Consider the following 12,532-nt stretch of genomic DNA (forward strand, 5'->3'; position numbering starts at 1 on the left):
ATAAGTGTCTTCAAAAAATTTTCTCTTTTTATAGATTTCCTCTGACAGTCTGATTTCCTAAAACACATTTTTTATGCGTTGCACCATGTTGTCTGTACTAGTTCCAAAAAAAACATATTAACACTTCTATCATGATCCGGTAGTGTCCTCAGCCTTGTCTTGATTTTTCTTGCGCATGAGGGAGGACACAAAGTGGTTGAGTGTAATTTTGAGCATCCATTCTGATGTTTAAACTTAGAAAACGTCTGCTGCCACTAGAAACGTTCCATCAAAATGGCAGATGTCAAATTGAGTGAGCAAATCGCGCGCTGGTAATGTCGCGAAGAATAAATTATCCCACACTCTAATCGCAAAATGAAACACCGTGTGAACTCTAGGCTTTTAGTAGTATTCTGTTGAGTTTAACCGCAGCTGTTTAAGATATACTATTGAAGCAACTTGAAACTAATTTTTATTACCCGTAACAATAGCGAAAAACTTAAGCAAACAGCAAGCAAAAAGGCGACCGGAAATTTATAAAAAGTTCAATTTGATACGATAACAGTATTAGGTTAAACTGCTCTTTGATTACGTGCAGAATTTTTCAGTCCTCTTTTTGATACCTATCAGAACTTTCCCACTCACAATCTGCAGCTCTTCTATTTCGTTGTAACTTTAAAAAAAGTCGATTTATTAAATCTCTCGATTTGAGCTCGGGTTACAAAAATAGTTACAAATTTTTTCATTTTTTTTGTTTTAATTCATAAGTGGATTTAGGGTCGCGGACACTGCCCTCCACCGCCGCAGGGTTCTGACCACCTGCCGCCCCAAAAAATTTTCCCCTTATTAAGTTCAGATATCCTTTTTCGGCTGTCTGATAAATTTCGCTGCGATTTCGCCGCGATTAAATACTAATTTTATAGTGAACCATCAATTTAGTCGGACAAAGTTTACGATTTTTTTTGAAATAACGCCCCTAAATGAAAGTCACAAATCCACCGCTGTCTTTATTACAATTACAATTGTATATAGATGTTTACACTTGCAGTGTTATTAATGCTTTTTCAAAAGGACGAAACAGTTTCAAAAAAACGTTCACAATAATTGTTAGTTTCAATTCAAATTTTTCATTTTCAGCGATCAATCAAAGATTGTAGTGTCCTTGTGTGGCATTCTGTGTTATGATTTTCAGTACGATTGTTTAAAATGATGTATATCGACATTTTCCATACTAAATAAACTATTTCGTAGCTCTGTCATGAAGTTGTTCTTGATATAAACGTTTCTAGAATTGGCGTCAAAAACTTGTCTGACAACAATTAAAGCATCCTTCAACGTTCAATGACACCTTGATAACCCCTCTTACGGTCCATACGCTATTGTCTGTCAGCCGATAAAAGCAAGTGGTGACCATTAGAAATTATATATTTTTTATCATAATTTATGTAAATTCAAATTTATTCACGAATTCAACCTCAATTGACCTTATATGACATAATAATTATAGAACTTCAGCTACGGTTCCTGCAGTTCAGCTAAGGTTCCTGCAGTTTCTGTTCCTATCTGTTTCTCCCCGACGTTGATTTTCTGCTGATATTCATTTGTCGTTCTCGATTTTTGGTAATTGTTTACTTGACGTGAGTCATCCTCCGATTCCGAATACAGCGTCACACCTGGCGTCTGTCTCGTCACTGTAGTCGCTGCATGGCTCCCTCACACAACAGTCTTTCCTCCGGTTGCACATGAGTGACTCATCGATGCAGTTTCCATCCTCACACCTGAAATACACACACAAAAAAAAACATACAGTTGGAACATTAAATTTAAGTAGTTCTGTTTTGAACATCGACAGCCGCTGTTTAGAGAAGCTCACAAGCGACTTAAAGGTGAATAAAAGAACAATAATTGAAAAAAAAGTTCAGTCTTGGCAAAAGTGTTTCCGTATTTTTTTATTGCTCAAAGAGTGAAACTCTTTCAAAAATAACAATCGTGCATTTAAAAAATTTTCGCAACTTTTCATTACTCTATTTGGCAGCACGACGTACGTTAAGCTTGAAGATCTGCAAGAAATTCTGAATTGCAAAATGATCAAAATCATATTTTTTTCTGTAACCCTGGGCGTTCAAACGAAGAGTGACAGTGCCAATTTACCTATGCTGGCCCGACTGACAACTGGTGTACTGTGGATTGTGGTATGATTGGCAGTTCCTCTCGTCCTCCCCCTCCGCACACTCCCTCAGTCGGTTGCATCTGCTGCTCTTGGGCATGCACCTACCGTCCCAGCAGCGGAAGTAGCAGGCGGTGGCCCCGTGGTCCGAGGGGGGATCAGGGATGGGGAACAGGGAGTCATCGTCACACTAGATAAAAGGACACGGAACCTTACAGAAGTTCGATACTTGCCCGCATTGGAGTTCCATGAATAAAAATCGATTATAACTGATTATGAAGTTTCCTTGTCAGTGTCCACAAAAGGAAAACAAATCGATTATAGTCAATTAAAATTTGAACTCGGTACACTCATTGTTCAACTTAAGAGGAACAAGAATAGGCTCATTTAATTTAAAGCGGAGCTGAATTAGGGTTCATGAAAAACTTTTTTCATCGACTTGAAGAACGCGAGAAACTTGATGCTCTATAAAAAATGTTGGCACTGCATATTTATTTTTTAAGGAGGAACTAGTTATTCGAAAATTTTGAGGCTCGGTTGCTTTCATCGATTTCTGTGTAAAAAGTGGTGTGCATCAATTTTTCAAAAATCTGATATCGAAGACCACATTTAAAAGTGAAGCTTACTTAACAAATAACAAACAAAAACTATGAAGATCTCAGTTACAACATGCAGCTTCTAAAAATTCGAGGCAATATCGAGTATGATTTCAAATTGACGCACATTTTGTTCATCTTCGCCGCCAGGACAGTCAGACCACCCATCACACTGGTAAGAGCTGGGCACACACTCCCTGTTTGAGGCCCCGCTGCTTGTCCCCATATTTCCCCACCCTCCCACAGTGGACGAGGGGGATGTGAGGTAGCAGTGGAACTGGTTGCGGGCACAGAGGTTGGCCGAGGAGCCACAGTTGTGCTCGTCAGAGTGGTCGGCACAGTCAAAGAAGCCATTGCACTTCTGCACCACAAAAACGCGATGATTGATTTTTAAAAAACGATCTTGCGTCTCAAAAAAAACTTTACATTAGCACTTCTTAAGCGTATTACAATATTACATTCCAAAAAGTGCTTTTTCAAATCGAACAAAGTCAACATTTTTTAACAGATTTTAAAACAATTGATTTAACTAAAATCCATAATTTTTGTGAGGTTTTGTTTATAGCGTACATTTTTGGTTTTTACTCAGAACTTTTTTTGTATCAAAGAGAAGCAAAAATCTTCGATGTAAAAACCATTCAAAATTTCTTTTTTCAAAAAGACATCTTTACGTACCTTCCTTTCCGGGACACAGTTAGTGCTGCTGTCACAAGAGTGGTTGGGAGCATAGCACATCACCCCTCCTCCCCCTTGGTTGTTATTGTTGTTGGGGAAGCAGTTCTCCTCGTCTCTGCCATTCGAACAGTCTGCTACTCCGTCACACTTCTTAGAATTGTACACACACTGCCACCTAAAGTTACAGAAAACTTGAACCCTCCATTTATAACTTTCGAAAGTTGTTTGTTGATGGATTGAATTCAAAACTCGATAAATGAACAGATATATCGCATGGAGTTTGAGCTGCCAAGATTCTGCGCAGCATGCTAAGTTTCTGTGCAGCGTGCTAAGTTTGGGCTAATTATAAGTGGATTAATTTAAGAGATTCTATTCTGCTCTCGTCTGTTCTTGAAAATATCTCCATTAGTTCACTCGTAACTTGCCTGCTGCATCTGACTTCGTACTGGCTACACTGTCTGGTCTGGGCAAAGGGGGGCACTGCCAGATTTCCCACACACAGTCTAGAGCTCTCATCTTCGCCCAGAAGACAATCCTGTCATTGTGTTAAAATTAGAAAAACAAAATATAGGAAACAGTTGTTTTTCAGCTAGGAGTGTTTCAGGTTCTAAAATAGTGAAATGGGAAATAATTTAGAACTTTGATCTTTAAAATTTATTTAGAACTTTGATTCTTGATCGTGGTCCTTCCAAAGGTATATATATTTTAAGGATGTTCTTAGTGTTTTGATAGAGGCAAAACTACCGCAAATACGAAATTTTTTCGGTATATATGAGTTGTCGCATTAAATCGATATTCGTGACGAAACACTGCAAATGTTAAGTAACACGGAAAAGATTTCATGAAACTTTTTGTCGCATGTTGCACGTATGAAATTGTATGATTAGAATTGTTTCGGTTATATTTTTTTATTCATGACACCGATTTTCATGCCGAAATAAGAAAAACGTTATTTGGAAATTCGATGACGCCATTTTAGCAAAATGTACGAAATTTGTATGACCAGCATTTTTTCATAGATTTATTTAATAGAATTGCATGATCAGCATTTTCGGTCTATAGAGGTTAACCCGGTCAATTTTACTGCAACCAGGAAACATAAGTCGGTCCGAAAAGAAAAAGAGGATCTACTTAACAATTATCCCCCCCTTTTAAGAAAGGGGGTGTGCAATTGTTAAGTAGATTAATATAACGCATTTTTGACCAATCAGAATGCAGCAAAACTCTAATTCTCAATAGAAAGCTCAGTGCTAATTGACAGCTTTTATTAATATGGGTGGCAATTCTTAAGTAGGTACCAAAGGGAGGGCAATTGTTAAGTAGATCCGAAAAAGAAAATGTTGACACGACCGAGGCTAATGAGGTCTTACGTCATATCCGTCGCATCGTCTGGACAGGGGAATGCACTTGAGTTCACTCTCACATCCAAACTCCAGCTGGGTGCACTTGTAGTTCACCACTCCCCCCGGATTCACCCCTCCACACCCAGCCTCATCCGACCCATCCAGACAGTCGCGACCTCCGTTGCACCTGGACAACACAAAACCACCAACTGAAATTGTGTTAAAAATATTGTTAAAAATAACGACATTGTTTTGATGTCGTTTGGTAATTTTTCTGCCTGAAAACAAGTTATTATTACACTAAAATTTCTGAACTTCTTCTTTGTGTAATATTATATTACTACATGTGCACTTCTGAGAAATTATGTGTACATCAATGCTTGAATGAAAATGATTCAAACAACGCCACAAATTTAAATATGTGAAGGATGTGTGAACATGCCTCTGTGTAGACTGGATGCACTGTCTCCCATTCGAACACTGCCACTCCCACGAGTAGCACGACCCACTAGCTCCCCCTCCCCCACCTCCTCCTGAATTGCCACAGCTGAACTCGTCAGATCCATCGGCACATTCTCGCGCACCATTACATCTGTGAATAGAAAGATGATAGAAATTCTAGGAGAACAATTAACTAATTGTGGTTTCTGCGATTTGCAGAGGATCTATGAAAAGCTATTCAGCCTGTCTTAAAAGTATGTTTCTCTTATTTCTGGATTAAAGAACTTCTAGCATCCAGAAACGTCGTACATATTTTCACCTGGATATCCTCGTTGCTGCTTCTGTTGTGATATGCTTGATATTTTTCCTCAATTTGACTGAATTATACTCAAAAGTTAGCATGGCTAGCCAGGAATTTTCCAGGAATGAGTTATCCCTAAATCGTAGGTTTTCAGAGTTATTGCAGTGAAAATCCATCCCTGATTCACGGATGACTTATGTCTGAATCAGACCTAAAAATTAAGCGCTAATTCTGCGATGATTTAACCCTGATCATGAATAAAGTGACCCTGATCATAGACTGAACCAAAGATGGTAACCGCTGCCATCTCTGAATTAGCGATAATTTTTTCTCAACTCAACCCGGGACACATTCAAGACTGAGTTATCTTGGGGAGCGATGCTCTTCTTATGCGACTCGAGGACGTTTTTTTGCGTCTAGAATTTTCACGTGGTACCACCGAAGTTGTGCAGTCTATGGTAGACCTGAAGCAAGAGGTTAAGTGAGAGCTGGTCCTCACACACTCTCATTGCCTTGGCAGGGAATCGATTACACGATCTGTAGGTCTCGAAGTGAACGTTTTACCTCGCTTTACCACTATGTTAAGTGCCTTTAATATGATAAGATAACTACTCTTGTTCTGTTGACTTTCCTTTTGGTGTTGAATTTCATAAATCAATGGAGATGTGAAAATAGTGACTTTAGAATCAAAATAAAGACGAATGAACTCATGCGTTAAAGAAGCTGATCAACGGATAACACCGTTCAACAAGAAGCGTTTAATTGTTGTTAAATGACTTCCAAATTTTCACTCTTGGGTTTAAAGGCTCTTCATCAAGAACTAAATTGGACTTATAACCTAATAATAATACATGGCAAAAGATTTAACCAGGTAGGTGAAATGGACTTGTTATATCTCAATTACAATACCTGGCATAGTGTGGCGCACACTGCCCGTTGAGGCACTCGTACTCGTGCACAGTACAGCCACAGATGGCCTCATCACTCCCGTCCCCACACTGACTCTTGCCATCACACAAGTCACCTAAGGTTTCACACACACACAGAGGGGAGGGATTAGGAAAAGTGTACGCTCCCCTCATGGGGTATTCGACCACCTCGCAATCCAAATGGTCCCTACTTGGGTACTAATTCACAATTTTTGACTGATTGAGCCCTTAGGTTTTTTAATGGCCACCTTAGGCGCTAAAACATTGTAATTTTGAGGTGAGGGCAGTTAGGCCTACTTTTATACGCATGGCGCAGAAAATTGATAGCAAATAAGGGGCTAATTTTTGGAAAATAACGGAAAATCGGTTTTTTGACCTATAAAGACCTGGAAGATTCAATACAATTCTATGACGACGTCTGCATTCTAGCACAGTTTAATTAACTTCAAGTACAGTCTTCATCATCAGATATTATAGGAGCAAGAAGTACAGGTACACACCCAATGGGATACATCCTCCATTGTCACAAGTGAACTCCACCCCCGATTGGCAGCCACAGTTGGCCTCGTCCGAGGAGTCCCCACAGTCTGGGTAGTTGTTGCATGTCAAGTACTTCCCTTAAAGCAATCACACTCACGTCATACTTAAAGGAGGTATTTGTACTGTAGTATTTAAATCATGCAACCATGACTGTACGAATATGAACACAAAGACTTTACGTGGAGCTGAGTTAGATTTCATTACAACTTTTGAGTCACAAATAGATTTTGATATTTTCAATGAAACAAAAATTTCAACGCACCAAATATATCACTCCTTGTCTTAATTAAAAAAAAAACAGCACTCTAAGTTGTGAAACTGGTCTTTCAAGGGAGGGCGAGGGGTTGGGCGATCAAAAACTCAAAACGGTTGACTTTTCGCTTTTTTTAGATAACTGATCAAGTCGCGAGTGAGCATTTCTAGAGAATTGTCCGCTGACTCACCAATGCAATCCCCGTTGGTGCACTGGAACTGGTCTGCGTCACAGAAACACATGAGCTCGTCCGATCTGTCTCCGCAGTCATCGTACCCGTTGCACTGCTGTGACTCGGGGATGCAGAAGCCATTGGTGCAGGTGAATTTGTGGATCGAACACGAACAGCGGAATTCATCACTAATAAAAAACCATGCGTTGTTTTTTTTAATTATGAAGCAAAAAAAGTTCCAACTTTAATCTAATAAGATTAGAATTGAATTTATCTTTTCCCTGTTTAATGAGTAGAGCCCGAGAACGTTCATGCCAAAATAAGTCGGTTTTCTTCGAGGCGCGATAGCAATTTTTATTCTTTTATTTTGAAAAACAGCATACATTTTAATTCAAAAAACTTCGTTCGATTGATACCACCAATGCATATGTGCAGTTCAGTAATGGCCAAAATTTCTTCAAAAACTAAAAAAGGACGATGATTCTTTGGAGTGCTCCTCCTACCTGCCATCTGCGCAGTCTGGCTGTCCATCACATATTTTGGCATTGAGGACACAGCCACTCAAGTCCTCACACCTCCACTTGCCGAAGGAGCAGGAGCAGTCCACCTCGTCAGAGAAGTCCCCGCAGTCGTTCACCCGGTCACACCGGCTGCTCCAGTCCACACAGGCCCCGTTAGTGCACTGGAACTGAAACCACCAACACAAGTCACATATGGAAGACAACATATGAATAACTGAGTCCCGTCATTCATAATGTAGCTCATTAGTCAACTCAATAGTTATTGATTATATTTAAGTAGTATTGAGTAATAAAATAATAGTATTGAGTAATTGAGTAATAAAATATTTAAATCTAAATCCTTTCCAAGCTATTGATTTTAAAAAATGATATCTGATGTCATATTGCAAAACATGACATTCTGACCTATCCTACAATGACACGTTTCCACTTTAGGGTGCTACAATTAATCATTGGGATGGGTTGGAGGGATATATCAATTTGAAGCAGTTTCAGTCGTAATGCGATCGGCATTTAAAAAGTTCGATTTTCAGTGCACCCTTACATAGGCAAATCAGTCTTCAAGCTTTAAAAATATATTTTATCAAAGAAAAATTAGTTTGTGGCGCTTTCTTGAGAATTTGAAAAAATTGAGACTCAGTTTTGGTTGTTTTTGAAAGACAGCTACATTCATCAAAGCCAATGCGAATGAACTAAAAAATTGTTACCATCTTGTCACCACTGAGCGCAAAATAAAACGGCGTAATATGAAATAAAAATATGATTTGTGCATAAGATGCAACCGTATAATCTTGTCATAATTTCTGCAATTCGACTCCAAGTAACACACTATCTGCAGTGCAACAACATACTTCACTGTCTTCGCAGAAGCATCGCATCTCGTCTGAGAAGTCGCCGCAGTCGTTTCTGCTGTTGCACTCCAGTGCCTTGGGGATGCATCTGCCATTGGTGCATGTGAAGTGGTGGGGGCCGCACCAGCAGAATGTCTCGTCGCTGTCGTCCCCACAGTGGTTGTCCCCGTCACACACCTGTACACTGATGACGTTGCTTTTACTGACTTTGAGACGTTAATTTAAACAAAATACCTATTTAGACCACATCTACACAACAGAAAGAACTACGAACCACCAAAATCGAATCTAGCAAAAACTATACGAAACGAAGCCCATCTGATAAGACTTAGCAGCGGATAACAGCGTAGATGAATAAATTAATCGTTCGAATTTAAGGTATGAACAGTTAAGAACTCTTTACAACTAGTGCTTCCGAAGCCCTTAGTAGGGTCTTCGTTGGTATTCCGAATTTTGAAATTAAAAAAGATTATGGGTGGTGTACAGTTGGATTAAGTTGCTTTGCTCTTAACTAACGGGTGCATTACCATCCGAAAAGAGTTTGTCTACAGAATTTTCGAACCCGTTCGAATCGGATGCAGTTCTCGTTGGCACATGCGAACTTCTCCCGGGCGCAGACACAGCCAGTCTCGTCGTTGAAGATGCCTCCCCCCTGACAGTCCACTTTGCCGTCACACAGCCATTCGGAGGGGATGCAGTTGTCTGTGACTGGACACTGGTACTGGTTGTACCCACACGCGTCACAGAACAGCTCGTCACTCCAGTCGTAACAGTCGTTGTTGTGGTCACACTTCTGTTTAACACAAAAAACTGTACTTTCAACGACGCGACACTTAATAGCTTCGTTATGTTCAGATCTCGGATTTAAACTCAACGGCTATTTTTACTTGCGTCAATAGCAAAAAACTCTTGCGTCGTAACAGTTGATTTTCAAGTTGTTCACAAATTTTCTAGGTCCGCATCTGATAAATATTTAAGACGAGAAGGAATTTTGAGCTGTCTAACAATTGTTCTACAGACAATGGCTTTGCGAGTTTTGAACCCAAAAATTTTGATCAACCCGGGACTACTTTCAAAGCCTTTAACTTCTTTATATTTACACTATTGATCTTTACTCACATGAGTCTCGTCTATACATCGTCCATTGCCACAGGTGTACTGTCCATTGGGACACTTGTAGCAGCTGATCTCATCCGACATGTCCCCACAGTCATTGGCATTGTCACACAGACTGATCGACAGGATACACTTCCCATTCGCACACTAAACACAACACATCCCACTGCACAGCTGAATTTAAGATAATCAGAACACATCTCTTCTGACAAATGATTCTGAAAGAGAAGGGGGTTCGGGTCGCTTTTACCACGGTTAAGGCTTCGGACTTGCTAAAAATAACTCAAAAAAATGGAACAATTATGCTCTTCCAAAAATGCAAGCATTAGTAATAGCAAAGAAAAAAGTCATTTGCTTAAGATTTATGATTAACTGCAGAAACCAGTCAAGTTTAGTAGATTTCGCTGCATTTGGCTGGAAAAAAACGTTTGCCGATGGAAACCAGAACAAACACGCCTGCTAATATGTCTCTAAAACCTGCATTGACCATTGAATCTACATTATTGCTTGCTTCCAAAATCCAAATTTAGCACTTTTTGATTTTTCGTGTTTTATCATCACATTTATGATTTAGGCATACACGAAGTTTTCTGGAATTCTGCACAAATTTTACGGATTTCAGCGACAACTTTCATAGGCTCCATGTGCTTAAAATATCCCGATTCTCTAGAAGAAAGCACAGGCAGAAAAACCTTCCATAAAATCTATAAATTCCTAGGTTAATTTGTAAATTTAGGTTACTTTTATATATTAAATTTGACCTTGAACTCATCGATAGTGCAGTCGCAGTTGACCTCGTCTGAGCCATCTGGACACTGGGTGGAGAGGTCACACCTCCACTGCATGGGGATACAGTCCCCATTGGCACAGGGGAACTGGTTACTCCCACAATTGTGGCCACGCCCCCCGCCACCAGCACCCCACCCACCTGTGAACACAAATCACAAACCCAAGGTCATAACCAATATTATCCAATGTAGTCAGTCTGTGTATGGATTTATTCATAAATTAATTGAAAAATTTAATGCTATTTTTCCTCAGGGGTTGATATCAAGTGGCCCTTCCCCCCTCAAAAGAGTTGAAATCCCTCCCCTCACCTATCCAAGAAGCCCCTACGTTCCCTAGAAACCAATTAGACTGAGTTCCATATTCAAACCGGCCTCCACCTCACTGGAGATGATTATAATACCTGGAGTCAAACTTGAGGTGAACCAAGTTCAATTATCTTTCAAAAAATCTCTCCAGCTTTGCGGCAGGTGGTCACATCCACACTCTGATTGAATAAAAAGGGAGAAGTACTCATACCATTTCGTTTGAGAGAAACGCGGTTGTTGTAGTTCTCATAATAGTGTAGTCTTTCCACTCCGTTCAAAGTAGAAACTTCTGTCGCTCCATTCGCATCTGATGGGACCACAAACTTCTTCCCCTTCACCCGCTGGGAAGCTCTCTCGTAGGCTAACTTGGTCGCTTTTTTCAGATGTTCGCGATGTCCTCCCGGTGACATTTCAGATGAAACTTCCGCGACGGTGAGCAGAAAAACCACGAAAAACTGCTGCAAATTGGTCAACATGTTTTGCGCGCAGTCGGAAATCTAATGGCAAATTTGCGTTGGTGCAAAAAATGATTTGTTTCACAGAGAGAACTGCAAAAGTTCGGACGGTTAAAATTAATTAAAAAGAGCAACTTCACCATTTTGACAGTTTTGCATGCAATTTTGATTTTTCAGACAACCTTCAAACACATATTTGGTCTGACTTGCTTGCTTTTGCACGCAAAATTGATCCAAATTAGGTCGATTGCTTTTTTCAAGTATTTTGATTGCTGCTCTCCAATCAAAGTATTCTAAAACATTAAATTTTAGCAGATAACCAGGTGAAAACGTACCGCTTGCAGCTTGCATTTTAAAATTCAAAACAATTGTTGCAAGTGCGCGTAAAAATTTGATTGTATATTTGAAGCGAGAAAAGAATTGAATATCGTCGCAAATGTTAAAAGTGTTCAAAGATGTTTTCTAAATGTAGTCCGATCAAAAGAAATCAGATTCTGGTCAAACATCTCGCTTCTATATTAGTCGAAAGCATTTTTCCAATTTCGATAAATAAAGGAATCAATTATGAGCATTAATTAGCCCGTTTCTTTTATAGCTCATATTCGGGAAATTTTTCTGAAAAGGTTTCGTATGATGTGGTTACGTAGCAGTATGTAGACAACCGCGTATTCATACTTGTCAGTGAGCAGACAAATACTAAGTTAACCAATCAGAATCGCGACAAGGAAGGTTACGCAGCAGTATGTAGACAACCGCGTATTCATATTCGTCAATAGGTGGACAAACAACCAATTAACCAATCAGAATCGGGTCTAGGAAGAAATGATAATGATTAATTATTTATTTGGTAAGTTTGCTTTCTAATCTCGATTCTGATTGGTTAACATAGCAAGTGTCTGCTTACTGACCAGTATAAATAGGCGGTTGTCTAAATACAGACCGCATGTGAAAAAGCTTAATTTTGCTGAAAGCTTTGTATAAGGAGTTTTATATCGCCTGTAGAAAAATTATAGGTAGTCCAAAAAGAAAGCCTGAGTTCAGTTTGGAACAATTTTTTTAAGACGGGCCTTATGAAATTCGACAAGCAAGTTAGAAGATC

The 12,532-nt window shown here is 39.5% G+C and overlaps 1 protein-coding gene across 1 annotated transcript; it reads right to left on the bottom strand.

Annotated features, from left to right (window-relative positions):
- Positions 1-1,416: 1,416 nt before the first annotated feature.
- LOC134845761 (low-density lipoprotein receptor-related protein 2-like) lies at positions 1,417-11,484 on the bottom strand. The gene is made up of 16 exons (XM_063862824.1): positions 11,190-11,484; positions 10,646-10,812; positions 9,888-10,031; positions 9,331-9,561; positions 8,769-8,945; positions 7,900-8,084; positions 7,415-7,584; positions 6,932-7,048; positions 6,412-6,526; positions 5,203-5,352; positions 4,788-4,947; positions 3,843-3,952; positions 3,418-3,592; positions 2,870-3,103; positions 2,131-2,336; positions 1,417-1,757 (listed from the first exon to the last, which is right to left on the bottom strand). The coding sequence occupies exons 1-16, from the start codon at positions 11,452-11,454 to the stop codon at positions 1,622-1,624; spliced, it is 2,742 nt and encodes a 913-aa protein (XP_063718894.1). The 5' UTR covers positions 11,455-11,484; the 3' UTR covers positions 1,417-1,621.
- Positions 11,485-12,532: the final 1,048 nt, after the last annotated feature.

This window comes from Symsagittifera roscoffensis, chromosome 5, assembly GCF_963678635.1.
Source record: "Symsagittifera roscoffensis chromosome 5, txSymRosc1.1, whole genome shotgun sequence".
NCBI classification, from domain to species: domain Eukaryota; kingdom Metazoa; phylum Xenacoelomorpha; order Acoela; family Convolutidae; genus Symsagittifera; species Symsagittifera roscoffensis.

Bases quoted from the DNA above. Each gene is read 5' to 3' on its own strand.
- LOC134845761 (XM_063862824.1), bottom strand. From the start codon at position 11,454: ATGTTGACCAATTTGCAGCAGTTTTTCGTGGTTTTTCTGCTCACCGTC. The intron at 8,085-8,768 runs GTATGTTGTTGC...TGGTGGTTTCAG, and splicing joins GCTTCTGCGAAGACAGTGAA to TTCCAGTGCACTAACGGGGC. The intron at 7,585-7,899 runs GTAGGAGGAGCA...GTTTTTTATTAG, and splicing joins CCAGACTGCGCAGATGGCAG to TGATGAATTCCGCTGTTCGT.